Raw genomic sequence first — 13113 nt, 5'->3', positions numbered from 1 at the left:
CCTGCCCCAAGATGGGGGCACTGCTGGGGGTCTCTCTCTGCCCTGCCCCGAGCAATGGAGCCCCCCACCCCTCTGTCCCAGGTGACCCCACTCTGGGGGAAGGAGTTTCCTTCTGCCCCCTCTCCTTGGGGAGGTCACAGTGGAGAGATGACCAAAACTATCTCCAGACCCCAGGGGATTTGGGAAATAAAGAGGTACATCCAACGCTGGCTGGACCCCCACCAACTTCCCCATTAATTTGCACAACTGTTGCTGAATCTTGCAGGAAAACCCTCTGAACACAGGTTGGGGGTGGGTGGGTGGTGGTGTGGGGGTGATGGAGCCCTGCCACAAGTAACAAAGCCTGGGGCACACACTTTTATGACAAAAATAAATGCCACTCTGCCCTTTGCCATCCTCTGAACACAGGGACAGAAGGGAGCATGGAGAGGGGCAAATGAATTGCAAACACCTGCTTACTGCCCTGCCCCGCTGCCCTGGGGCAGCTGGCTGCCAGGGCTGGGCAGATGGGCTGCCAGGACTCTGCCTGCCCAGCCTAGCTCCTTGGAGGACACCCTGAAGAACCAGCCACAGGTTTTCAGCCTTTGGTCAAAAAGGGGAAAAAAAAACCCCAAAAAGGGGTTGGAGCAGGGGACGAGGTGGCCGAGTGGTGAAGGCGATGGACTGCTAATCCATTGTGCTCTGCACGCGTGGGTTCGAATCCCACCCTCGTCGGGCGCCTGGGGATCCTGTACTTCCTCAGGGGGAGGCTTTTGGTGCAGCCCCCGGCGTGGCCAGGTTCCTCTTGCCTCTCTCTGTTTTGCTCGTTCATGTTAAATATATGTCTGCTTCTGGATTGCTGCTCCCACTTGCCAAACCTGCTTCTGGTTGCTCAGGGACCCGTGTTGCCCTTCTGTGCAACGTGCCTGGCCCCATTCTCCCGTGCCGGAGCAGGGTACTGTCCCTGTCTGTTCCCCGAGCCCGCCTGCTGGCTGCCTTCCTGCCAACCGACTACGTCTTCTCCAGGAGGCAAAGCACCAAACCATGGGCAGGGAAGGTCAGCAACAGGCTGGCTGTGCTGGCTGGGCACACCCTGAGCCTGGGCACTACTTTTTTCCCTTTTGCTCTGTCAGCCAATTTATTCCTTTCTGCATGTCATACACAAGCCCTGGGCATCCCTATCATGCCAATGGGAGCCAAAAGCCAATCCTGGACAAAGCTGTGCCTTGCTGAGCCATCAGCATGTGCTAGAGGTGCTTTTTCCAGGATGGCATAGCTGCTGCATGTTGGCAGCTCCCTCCTGTGTCTGCAGCAGCGCTCGCAGTGGAGGTTCTTTGGGAGAGGAGAGGGTGAGCTACTACAAGATGAAGAGGAAAGAGGTAAAGAGACCTACCTGCTGGGAGGGTTTTAACTGCTGAAATCCTGGCGGTCTTGCAGAGAGGGAAGCCTTGCATTTCTCAGAGCATGTCTGCTTTTCGATGCAGCTGGGGAAACGTGTTGTGCCAGCCTTGCAGTGCCTTACCCACTCCCACCCCTTCTTTCCATGGATGAGGATGTGGCCAGCAATGCTGTGGCTTGGAGGCAAGGCGAGGACACTCAGGCTTAGCTGCCCACGCTGCAATCCCTGCACTGGCTTTTCAACCTTCCCTGGGGCCATGTTTCCTTCCCATGGCTTGGGGAGATGCCCCTGAGGACCAGTTGGGAGCTGCTTCCCTCTCCCGAGCCAGAAACGGTGATCGGGCTGCAGGGAAACACTGGCCCCATCCCGTCCTGCTGCCATGGGACGCTGCGGTGCTTGGCCAGCTCTGCTGCCCTAGGAAAGGGGGATGTCCGCACCAGACAGCCAAGTGCCCTGCAAAAGGGATGCAAGAGATTTCCTGGGGAAAAGGCATGGGTTTCTGTGCACGGGGGTTACAGCCCTGGAAAAACACCAACCTGCAGCTGGAGACAGTGAAATGGGAAGGGGTGGTGGGTGCAGGCTCCTCCTTGGGCGGTGGTGCATGGCACGGGGGCTGCTGCAGCAGGATGGGACCTGGGGGCTTGCAGGGCAGAGGCAGGCAGGAGAGGAGACAAGCTGACTCCTTTAGGACACCCTTCAACCCTGCTGGGCTGTGTCTGCCCTGGCACATGCCTGCCCCTGCCCTGGCACGCGGTGATGAGGCCTCCTGGGGGGGACGTGCCAGCCTCGGTGACGCCGTGGAGCATCAGCCCACCCGGGGACCTGGCAATTATAGGGTATGTGTGGCGGCATGAAACTGGATCATCTGCAGCCCCAGGGCGGCACACAGCAGCCGGAGCCTGGCTCTCCCCAGCGGCACTGGCCGGGCTCTGCTCCCTGGGCGGCACACAGTGGCCCTGAAGCACCCCAAGTCTGTCCCGGCGAGGACACAGGCAGCCAAAGGTGCTCCACGGCTGCGGTGGAGGGCCAGCCGCTTGGGTGGGTCTGTCTGCATCAGGATGCTGCCTCCTGGCACCGGGGAGTCCCGCTCGCCCATCAGCTGCCTGGGAGCAGTCCCTGCACGTTGTGCTGCCGGCAGGTCGGCTGCAGCCCCGGGGCAAGCCCTGTGTGACAGTGCTGGATGCAGGCGTTCCTTGGAGGTGGGATGCAGTGGGTCTGTTGCTGCTCCAAATGTGCCTTTGCCTTTGGCTTTCAGGAGAAATTTTGGGGCAGGGGCAAGCTTCCACCCTCCAGCTGGTCTGAGAGACATCTAGCCCTTGGGTTGTTGGAAATCAAAATGCAGAGCAGTGAAATTGGAGTTGCAAAGTGCTGCAGGGGCTGGTGATGTAAAGGGAAACACAGCGAGTATTGGTTCGTGTTTCTCCTCGTGGTCTTATCTGCAGGAAGGACCAGGGCTGAGATGGCCACACATCCTGGATCCAGGATGTGCAGAAGTTAAGAAAATGGGTCTGATGTGTTTGGTTTGGTGAACTTTTCTCGGTTTTGTGGTTCCTCCAAAGAAAGCCATGTCTTAAGTAGAAAGTGTTCATTCCCTGAAATGAATATGGGTTGGAAAAAACAGTCCTTGTCTTTCTCCCAAATCCCTGCGTTTCCAGGAAAAGCTCTTTCCCCTATGGTTTTCCTTTGTTTTAATCTCATTCATTACACAAATCTGATTATTTTAACTTCCTGACACGTGCCTTTTGTTTCCCCTGTCCCCTTCTCCAGGCAAAGGACTTTTTTCAGTACACAGATCTGCTCACATTCACCAACATGCCCTCTCTAATTGCCCCCGTGCATTTATTTCAAACAGTGCTGCATCCATGGATATTCTTCTGGGACATGATGGTCCAATGTGAGCAGAACCTCAAGTACTTAAACGGGGTTGCAAAACTGAAACATACAGTAAGGCTGCAAATTAGATGATCCCAGCTTCTGTCTGGAAGCCTGGAAGGGAGTCCCCCAGGAAAGGCTGTTTTCCCTGGTATCACAGGAGTGCACAGAGGCACAAAAAAAAAGAGATGGAAGATTATTAGTGAAGGGGAATAAACCCTGACTGGCAGAAGATGGGCTTAATTCTTAGGCTGTGGGTCCAAGGTGCACCTATGGCATCATTTTGTTATTCAAGAGTGGTGCAAAAAGCAGAAAGGTAAAGCTTAAAATAAAGCCTCATTTTTTCCTGCTCACCAAATTGCCACTTAGGAGGTTGTGATGAACCCACAGCCTCCTGCCTTACTCCAGCAGGAGGTAGGTTGCTTCTGGCTGAAGCACGTGTCCTCTCCTGCACCTTGGAAAAGCTGATTTCCTCTTTCCCCTTCCAAAATGATGTTAAAAATAGCTGGGCTTGACCCCAGCACCTCTGAAAGGCTTTTTTTCACCGGCAGGCAGGACAGGAAGGAGTCTCTAGGGACAATTCAGTGCTATCAACCGTAGCTCTACAAGGCCAAGTCACCCTAGGAACTAAAATGACCCCAAAAACCCTACAAGGCATGTCTTCAACAATGATGCTGACAACCCCCAGCTCCACACATGCATAGTACATGAGCCCCGGTACTACCATGGTTTATTCCAGGGCAGATGATGTTTGTGCCTTCATCTGGGCTCTGCTGGCATGAAATGAAAAGCCGCCTTCAAACTTTCCTTGCCCCTAGAGCCTGATGGCTCATTCCCCCGCTTGAGACCACGTCAGTGACTCCCTCTCCCCAACATGCAGGTGATTCATGTTTAAGTGCAGGTCGGGACTTTTGCAACTCCCCAGCTGTTTAGCAGCTAACAGGCTTTCAGCAGAGCAATCCGGTGTCACGCCACAGACTGTAATTAAAAATGCCTTGACGATGTCACTCCGTCACAAGGAAGCATAGCTGTGAACTTCTGGCTCACGGCTGTTAGCATACCCAAAGAGCAGGATGGAAAAGGCTCTTGGCCTCGGAAATCAGCTCACTGCGCAAAATCAGTCAGTTTTGTGTGCATCACCTTCAGGGGTGGACTCCAGAGCCCATGATTACTTTGCTTTTAAGATTTGATGGGCCTTCCAAGCAGAATTCATCCCCCAGGCGTGAGGAATAATAACAAAAAAAGGCAAAATCCCCTAAGTGGATCCAAAAGCGTAATGATTTTCTCATGCCAGGCTAGCTCAAGTCCCCGCATCTGCGTCTGTAGTAGCTGGACAGCTGAGGCAGGAGAAATGCGCTCCGGCATTTTTCTCCCAGCCATGCGTGGTGCCCAAGCACCCTCACCCCTGCAGCCCCCCTGGTTTTCCTGCCATCGATGAAGCTGCTGTCGCAGGGTTTACCTACAAATGCATGTTTCTTGCGATCAGCCTACATCCCCGAGCTCACCTCAGGTGCACTGGGGAGCTGAATTGCTTGTGCTCGGAGGAAGGTGGGGAGCGATGCGCCGGGGATGCGCCTGCCCTAAATTCTGCTGAAACACTCTCCTGCCTGGTGGCATAAGACCTAAAATGTACTTTGGCCTTAGGAAGCAAGGTAATTAATGCCTGTAGCCCGAATCATTTCAATCTTACTCAGTATTAAATGGAAGCAAAACATGACAGATGAAAGAGGGAACTGTTTAATCAGCCCGGGGAGCTTTCCAGGAGAAAACTGCCGGTTGTTGGGGAGTTTCAGGCCGAAGGTATGCACCCGCTCCCCCGGGGGCTGGGGCACCCTATAAAACCCCAGACAGTGCCTGGCCCCACCACCCGCTCCCAGCTGCCACCGCCGCCTCCCGACTGGGTAAGTCGAGACGGCCTCCGTCTCCTCCCTACTGAGCTGTTGCTTTCACCGATGCCTTGTGCCCGGTCCTCCGCAAGAGTTCAAGGTTTGTTACCTGCCTCCCTCCTGCCTGCAGAGGATGTTGGGGAAGGGTTTATTTCTGCTGCAAAATGAGGAGTGGAAGGGGTTGCGGGATACAGGATTTGCAGGATCTGTAACCGCATAGCTGGGTGCATCCTGCATGGTTTTACTCGATGAAGAAAAAAAAGAATAGCACATGCCCAGGATGCAGGGATCGATGTGTCCTTGTTTATGGAAGGGCATCAGAGGTCCCTTATATTTTGGGATGGGATAGCTCGGCTCACGTTAAATCCAGCTCACTCACATTGTATTGATGTAAGTGGGTTTTGCTACAACTATATGTGTCTCAGTCAGCATTTCGCTTGCTGAAGGCTTGCTGTCAGCTTGAAGGCAGTCAGCGTGCAGGAGCAGGTCTGCTCTCAGTGCTTTCAGCATCTGGTGCCTCCAGCTTCCCCAGACGTGCAGCTCAAACCAGACTCGTTGCTTTCTCCCGAGCGGGTTACGGGGCGAAGGAAGGGGAAGCCGGCTCCTGCTCATTTGGAAAGTCATCCTTCGGGGTTCTAAACCATCCAAACTCACCCGCTAGCTAGCTCTCCCACACCTCTTATTATGGGAGCCGCTGAATGAGGGCTCAGCAGGGAAGTTTTTTTTTTGCATTTACGCGCTGGCTCTGGCTTTCAGGTGTACGTCCTCGCCGAGCGATGTCCTGCTACGACCTGTGCCTGCCCTCCTCCTGCGGTCCCCGGCCGCTGGCCACCAGCTGCAACCAGCCCTGCTTCCGCCGCTGTGGGGACTCCACTGCCGTCATCCAACCCCCCACCGTTGTGGTCACCCTGCCCGGGCCCATCCTCAGTTCCTACCCGCAAAACACGACAGTGGGGTCCACGGCGTCGGCGGCGGTCGGGAGCTACCTCCGGTGCTGCGGGGTCCCCGTGGCCTCCGGTGGTCCCCGGGGGCTGGGGAAGGCGGGACTGCTGTGCCTGGGCAGCGGGCTGTAGGGGTGACCTCCTCCCGCCGATGTCAGCAGAGCGGCCGCGTCGGGAAGGACAAACGAAGCACAGGACCAAGACTGGGGAAGAGGACTAAGGAAATGCCCGTGGGTTTCCCAGCTGTGGGGGGCACCCGCAGCCCCCCCAGGAGGAAGGGAGCCATGTGAGCTTGTCACTCGAGACCATGTCTCCCTATACCTTTCTCTTGCTAAGCCTTACTTTATATTTCCACATAGGTGTCACTCCCTGCGGTGCTACACAGCATTTGCTGCTGGCTGGGCGAAAATGCTTATAGCGGCCTGTAGACGGAAGATGGTAGTCATGGGGCGGAGGGGCAGAGGAACACCTTGTAGGGATCAGCTTGTCCTGGAGTGGGGTTTATCCATTTCTTTACCAAGCGCTGGAAATGCACTTCTCATACTCTGAACCGGTTTATTCTCCTTCTTCTTCTCATTAAAGTCATGCTACATCATAGCCTAAGTCTTCTGGTGTTCCTTGTGCCTCTGGTCTGGAGGGGTAACCTGCTCTGGAGGCAACTTGTTGCTGGGAGGGAGGTTTCTTTTTTGTCTGAAATGGGAGTTTCTGCTGCTCAGCTCCGCACTGGGCTGAAGCGTGTGGTTTGCTGTGACCAGCCCGAAGGCAACTTTCTCAGCCTGGAAACCTCTCCTGCTGCCCCGTAGCAAGCATACGCTTAGAGAGGACTTCCCGCAGGAGCAGACTTGTTGCCAGTTCCCTCAAGGAGGTGGGAACATGAACGTCTGACATTTCAAAATGGCATTTACCCTGCATTTTGCAGCAATTTTTTGGGTGAGCTAAGGAGGATGGTTGTGGGGTCAGGGAAAAAAGGCAAAAGCAGGCTTCTTGGGAGATGCTCTTTTGGATGGTCATCCTACGCCCAACTCACCCAATGTTTTATGGGTGATGATGAAGAATAAAATATTCCTAAGATATACCAGGGCAAAACCAGATCTCAAGCACTGGGCTCTTTATTTTTACTCTTTACAACAGCATGTGGCAAAAGTGGCCTTATACAAATAAGTATGTACTGACGCAAACCTAGATAGCCCAGGTGCCAGTGAGGCATGTGATGTCTGCATCACTCACCCAATGTTTTATGGGTGATGATGAAGAATAAAATATTCCTAAGATATACCAGGGCAAAACCAGATCTCAAGCACTGGGCTCTTTATTTTTACTCTTTACAACAGCATGTGGCAAAAGTGGCCTTATACAAATAAGTATGTACTGACGCAAACCTAGATAGCCCAGGTGCCAGTGAGGCATGTGATGTCTGCATCTGGCTTTTTTTTTTTTTGTTCTGTGCTGCTGCATGCACGCATAGACATGCATATATACAGGCCCGACATTTGCCTTGAGTGAGCCCTATGAATAACATGAGCTGAATATACCTGTGTCCTTGTGCTAGCTCAGTATGATGGCTCAGGCATCCCACCCTGGATAGGGGTGCGCCTTGTCCAGCAGCCCATGCCCAAAATAGCATCCCTGGCCCCGTCAGAGAAAGAGGGGTGCCTGCGATGTGAAACGCAGTGCAGGGTTACCCAGGTTTCCCCTGGGGACACAGACATTTGGGAGCCCAAATTTGCTGAGACCTGTGGTTGAGCACTGATTGATCAGAGGTGTTGTGGGGAGAGGCATCCTAACATTTCTGATAGACATCAAGCGTGATGGACACTCAGACCTGTGGTAATGCCATCAAGAAAGATATATAAACATAATAATAAGGACATGAAGAAAAAACTACAATTTCCCCGTGTGCTCCAGATGCAGAGGCAAGAGCAAAAGCTGGACAGGCACTCAGCAGGGAGCTTTGCTCTGCTTCTGTGTGGAGAGACCTGCAAGTCCCGTGCAGTGGTCAGTTAGAGGAGGACAAGATAACCCCATCCCTGGCCCCAGCCACAGCACAGTGAGCTCCATGCTGAGCTCTTCCCAAAGACCAGGACCCAAGATTTTAGTTGAACACATTAGAGAACTGGGCAATAATTGTTTTACAGGGAGCGGATGCAGGTGTCAGGAAAAAGATGCCAGGCATTGAGTAAAGCTTCTTTTTAAGATGCCATGTATCATCAAGCAGAACCTTTTCAGCTGATGGAAGGAGGAATAAGAGTGCGACTAAGTCCTCCACGGGTATTGTTTAGATCTTCTTTCATACCTTAAGCATTTTGGTAGTGTGACAATTTGCATAAAGCTTATGAGTGTTTATAATGAAGGATTATGCTGAACTTGTAAGCATGTTAGTCTTCAAAAGCCTTTGGCCAAGCTCAACTGGTTTTATTACTTGGGAGATCTTCACAGAGGCACTCTTAATTTGGAGAAAATTTACGTGGCAATTGCTCAGCAGTCAGAGCACCAGGACAAGAGAGGTGTAGTTTCACATCTCTCTTCCAAGGACCGCTCAGATATTTTTATCCCAGCTCCAGAAATTGTTTGCAGAGATAGGATGCAAAATGATCCTGAACACTACAATGAGGAAAAGCATTGGATTTCCAGCAAAAGCTTCGTTAGAAAGCTGTAGGCATCTGGGGCTGGTGCAACTGTCTTCCACCAGTCTGCTGCATAGGACAGTCCAGGATGGAGCTAGGGGACAGAATGACGATATTTTTATGTGGCTTTTCACTGAATGACTGTTGAAGTTATACAGATTTTTCTTCTGAAGAGCCAGTGTCTCAAAGGAGACTAAAATCCACACAGGTCCTTGATTTGACTTGAAAATTGTGATGCCTTAGTGCAGACAGAGTCGGGGAAGTGAGGACCTCGGTGCCCTGCAGGGATCCCCATCCCAAGGGACCTGGCACCCTGTCTCCCACAAGTGCTGTGACTCCCTGCTGGGAGCCATGCTGTCTCGGCTCCCAGCTCAAGAGCCGTCGTGAATTCACCCCGCCACGTATCCCCCCCAGCCAGCACTTGCCCAGGGCAGGACCCCACAGACCTGCTGATCAGGCCCTAAAATACAGGTTCCTGCAAAGACAGTGCAGCCAAAAGCCCTGGTGAGAAACAGGGAACTAAATATCAAGACTGAGATGAAAAATAATGCTTAGCGGGTGGAAGGATACACATGGAGGGAAATAGCTGGGTCCTGGGGTTTTGTCCCAGCATTGCTTCCTTACGGCTTCCAACAGCAGAAGTATTTCTCAGAAAAGCGTGGAGCTTAGCCCAAAAGCAACCCTTTGGCCATGCCTGCGTCTGTTGAGTTTCATGTCTTCTGCTCACCTCCCATCTTCCCTCACCTGCTCATGTCTTTGGAGGAAACCTTCTCCCTGCTGTCACTCAGCATTCTCCTCCCGCAGCAGTCATTGCTTCCTGGAGACCCCTATTTCCCTTCATTTCCTTTCTTCTGTCCTTTGCTTTGGTGAAGTCAACTGCACCAGCAGAAATTACAATGCACGAATCACAGTGGGGTACTTCAGCTCAACAGGGCCCGGGAAGGTGATGGTGGTAGCTCCCCATTGCAGGTCACATGCATGGGGATGTCGATCTCCTCTTTGGGCTGCGTGTAACCATGGGAACACCCCAGCCTGCACCACCACATGTGGCAAATGGGCTTGCTCAGGTTTCTCTGCATTTGCCTGCTTGGGGAAGCCAACAGAAGCAGCCAGTGAGCATTTCGTACTGTGGTGGGTACATCCCCCCTGGGGATGGAGGAGGCGGGGAAGAGGGATGAAGTAATGGTTTGAGTTGGAACAAGTAGAGAGGCATAGAGAGTTCTCATGGAAAAGGGAAGACTGGTGTGAGTGGCAAGCAAGTGGGACAATCAGGAGTAGAAGCCCCGGGCGGCGGGGGGCTGGTGATAGGGACGTGGTGATTGGTGATTGGTGATTGGTGGTGGCTGGATGATTGCTGGGTCTACACATCTATCTGTGGCTTCTCTGCACATCCAGGTAAGACAAAAATCCTGGTGACTCACAGCAGTGGGACAGGATGAAGAGACAGATCCACCACCAATGCCTTTGCTGGGCTGCAAAAGGCGTATCCCACCCCAGCACCCAGGCGCCAAGCTGATGGCAATGCCAGGAGTCCTAGCTGGCCTCAGCAGGCAGGATCCCTCATCCTCCTCGCCGAGGCAAGGACTCCTGGCCAGAGCCCTTGGGGACATGCGTCCTGGAGCCAGCCAGCTGGAGACAGGGCCCCTGGAGCTGGGAGCCTGCAGGCATGGCAGACTGAGATGGGACTTGTTTGCCAATAAAAACCTCCTTCTTTGCCCACCAAAGCATTGCAACGCAATTTCCCACCAAAGCAGAGAGGACGCCAGCTCTTAGGCTTTAGGAAGAGCAGAGAAAGTGGTTGCATGGCCCGGATAAGAAGGAGGAGAGGGCACCACCAAGAGGACATCCCACCCCAGGCACCCATGGACTAACTGCAGGGCAGGGGCTTGCTGCGGTTTCTCAGGGTGCCCTCCCTGCCACGTAAGGGCCCTGTGCCAGCCTGGGGAGCCAGACAGGCGATGGCTCTGGCAAGGGCTCCAGTTCTTCCCCAGGGCTGGAAATCCCATAAAGCAGGAAAATAACAGGCCACCCACACGTGTGAGTCACGGGGGAAGAAGCACGCAAATCAAAAGGCACTGGCATCCTGGTCTGGCCCTCCTGGTGCTACCCGTGGGAGTGGGGTTCACAAGGCTTGCATCCCAGTGAGCCCGCAGCCCTGTTGGCTCCACCAGCACCGTGGCTCACCCTGAGCCCAAATCATCACCAGACACCACTCCCAGCTGTCCTACACCCCCCTTCTCCTCTGAGCTTCTCCCCCTACGGAGGGCAGCCCTTGGGAAGAAACAGGGATGAGTGCAGTGAAAGCGGAGCCCAAATCCCAACCGTTTACAAGGTCCTGGGAGTGAAATACTTGTGAATTTGTGTTTCAAACTCAAGAATTGTTCAATTAAATATTCCAAGGCTGTTAATTCACATTGGCTGAGAATTAGGTGTCTGCACGTTTCCTGAAGAGAAGGGTGATCTGGTTATTGCTGTGTAAGGTGGCTGGTGTTAGCACTGGATGCATGGGGCTGAAGGAGCCAGGCAGCCGTGGCGGGTTATGTGACCTGGAAATCACGGGGGTGCAGCGCTCCCCCTGTCCACTCCTCCCCACTCCTCCATGATTTGCAGGGCAGGGGAGAAGAGCGAGGCTTGCCTGCGCTGCCTGGGGCTGATCCTTCCTCCTGGTTCTCCTGGGTCAGCTCACGGCGTTTGGATGTGCCCCAGGGAGGGAACCCTTGCTCTGGCACAGCCTGCAATGCGATATAATTAGCATCGGAGGCTCGCTGCGGGCGGGCTGTCTGAAAATCAGCTCTTCGCCCTGTTCCCCCCTGTGGCTGTCCTGCATGGAGGGGGGTCCCCACCAGCTGGGTCTCCAGCAGCAGCTTGGATTCCCACCCTGGCACAGCTATGGGCAACCCTACCCTTGGGGACTGCATCCAGAAAAAATCCCCCTGGTCTGCCCCAGAGCTGTCCTCCCAGTCCTGCTTCCCATGACACACATTGGAGCCCTAGCGCCAGCAGCCTGCTGACCCCCATGGTTGGCAGCTCCTGGGGGCTGGGGAAAGGGAATGGCCGGGGGTATTTCCCAATAACCCGGCACTTGCAGCACCTGACCCTTGTCCCAAAGCCACACCAGCACCTGTGGGGCAGGGGAGAGGGAGATCTTTAGCCCTCGGACCTCGTGAAATGGGTTTCTAAGGGGTGGTGATGGGAGATGGGGGCACCCAGGAGCCACCATCCTGTGTGCATGGCCACGGGTGGATGAAGCACAGGGGCCGAGGGCAGGGAGGGTGGATTTGCCCTGGCTCGTTGGTCTAGGGGTATGATTCTCGCTTCGGGTGCGAGAGGTCCCGGGTTCAACTCCCGGACGAGCCCTCTTTTTGGGCACCCACCTTCCCTGGCAGCGCATGGGGCTGTGACATAGCCATGAAATGATAAGGGCAGTGGCACAGTGGGGTCAGTCTCATGTCCTGGCTGGGCACGTCCCCATGGGCAGGCTTGACCCCCAAGAGCCAGGAGTGAGGTGCTGCTGGTGCAGAGGGATGTAGGTCAGCGGGAGAGCACTTGCTTTGCATGTAAGAGGCCCTGGGTTCAACACTCATCATCTCTAGCTTTTGCCTCCCCAGACCCTCCTCCCTGCTGGCTTCGGGGCTAGCAGAGCCCCCCAAGGCCCACAGAAAAGCCCTGGGGCTGCCTGTGGGTACAGCTGGGCTGGGGATGCTTCCCAGCACCTGCAGGCTGCGGCTGTGCTAGGGGAAAACCATAGCCTCAGCTGCACCCATAACCCCAAAATGGGGGGGGCAGAGGGGCGGGGGGTGCAGCATCCTGGCTCGTTGGTCTAGGGGTATGATTCTCGTCTTTGGTGCGAGAGGTCCCAGGTTCCACTCCTGGACGAAGCCTCCTTTTGGGACAAGCCCTCCTCTGGGGACTGCGTCCCTGCTGCTCTCCGCAGACCTGGTGGAGGAGGGTCAGCCCTGCCATCCCCCCAGCTGCCTGCAAACAGCACCCCATGGTGTGTCCATTGGGTTTCTCTTTCAATCAACACTGGTTTTAGCAAGCTCGGATGGTGCCACCTATGGTGCCTGCCCAGGGAGCTGCTGCTGTGGTGCCAGGGATAGTGTGCCCTGTCTGGGCATCCCCCAGGCAGGGGGATGTAGCTCAGCGGGAGAGCGCTTGCTTCGCATGTAAGAGGCCCTGGGTTCAACCCCCAGCATCTCCATGCTTTTCCTCCCTGAAAACTCAGCAGGGCTACAGGGTGGGGGGAAATGGCTGGTGCTTAGTAGGAAACATCCCCTTTCTTGCTGCAGGGGACATCTCCAAAGCTGATCTCACCCTCAAACCAGGGTTTCTCCTCCTTGCTTCCTGGAAATGCCAGTGGCTGTTTCCTTTCCCAGCTATCTGCTTCTGCCCCAGGCTGAAGAGCTGCCCAG

General features: G+C 54.5%; 1 protein-coding gene and 3 non-coding genes across 4 annotated transcripts; all 4 read left to right on the top strand.

The window, feature by feature from the left end:
* Positions 1 to 632: 632 nt before the first annotated feature.
* TRNAS-GCU lies at positions 633 to 714 on the top strand. The gene has a single exon. It is a non-coding gene; the product is annotated as a tRNA-Ser (tRNA).
* Positions 715 to 5912: 5198 nt separating this feature from the next.
* On the top strand, positions 5913 to 6209 carry LOC104081136 (beta-keratin-related protein-like). Its single transcript, XM_009583757.1, has one exon. The coding sequence runs from the start codon at positions 5913 to 5915 to the stop codon at positions 6207 to 6209; it is 297 nt and encodes a 98-aa protein (XP_009582052.1).
* Positions 6210 to 11986: 5777 nt separating this feature from the next.
* On the top strand, positions 11987 to 12058 carry TRNAP-CGG. The gene has a single exon. It is a non-coding gene; the product is annotated as a tRNA-Pro (tRNA).
* A 772-nt stretch (positions 12059 to 12830) lies between these two features.
* On the top strand, positions 12831 to 12902 carry TRNAA-CGC. Its single transcript has one exon. It is a non-coding gene; the product is annotated as a tRNA-Ala (tRNA).
* The last annotated feature ends 211 nt before the right edge of the window (positions 12903 to 13113 follow it).

The sequence above is a fragment of the Fulmarus glacialis genome, unplaced genomic scaffold, assembly GCF_000690835.1.
Source record: "Fulmarus glacialis isolate BGI_N327 unplaced genomic scaffold, ASM69083v1 scaffold18748, whole genome shotgun sequence".
Classification (NCBI taxonomy): Eukaryota; Metazoa; Chordata; class Aves; order Procellariiformes; family Procellariidae; genus Fulmarus; species Fulmarus glacialis.
Note: the sequence above shows the minus strand (reverse complement) of the source record. Positions and strands in the feature narration are given on the sequence as shown.

Coding starts and splice junctions, on each gene's coding strand:
- LOC104081136 (XM_009583757.1), top strand. CDS start 5,913: ATGTCCTGCTACGACCTGTGCCTGCCCTCCTCCTGCGGTCCCCGGCCG.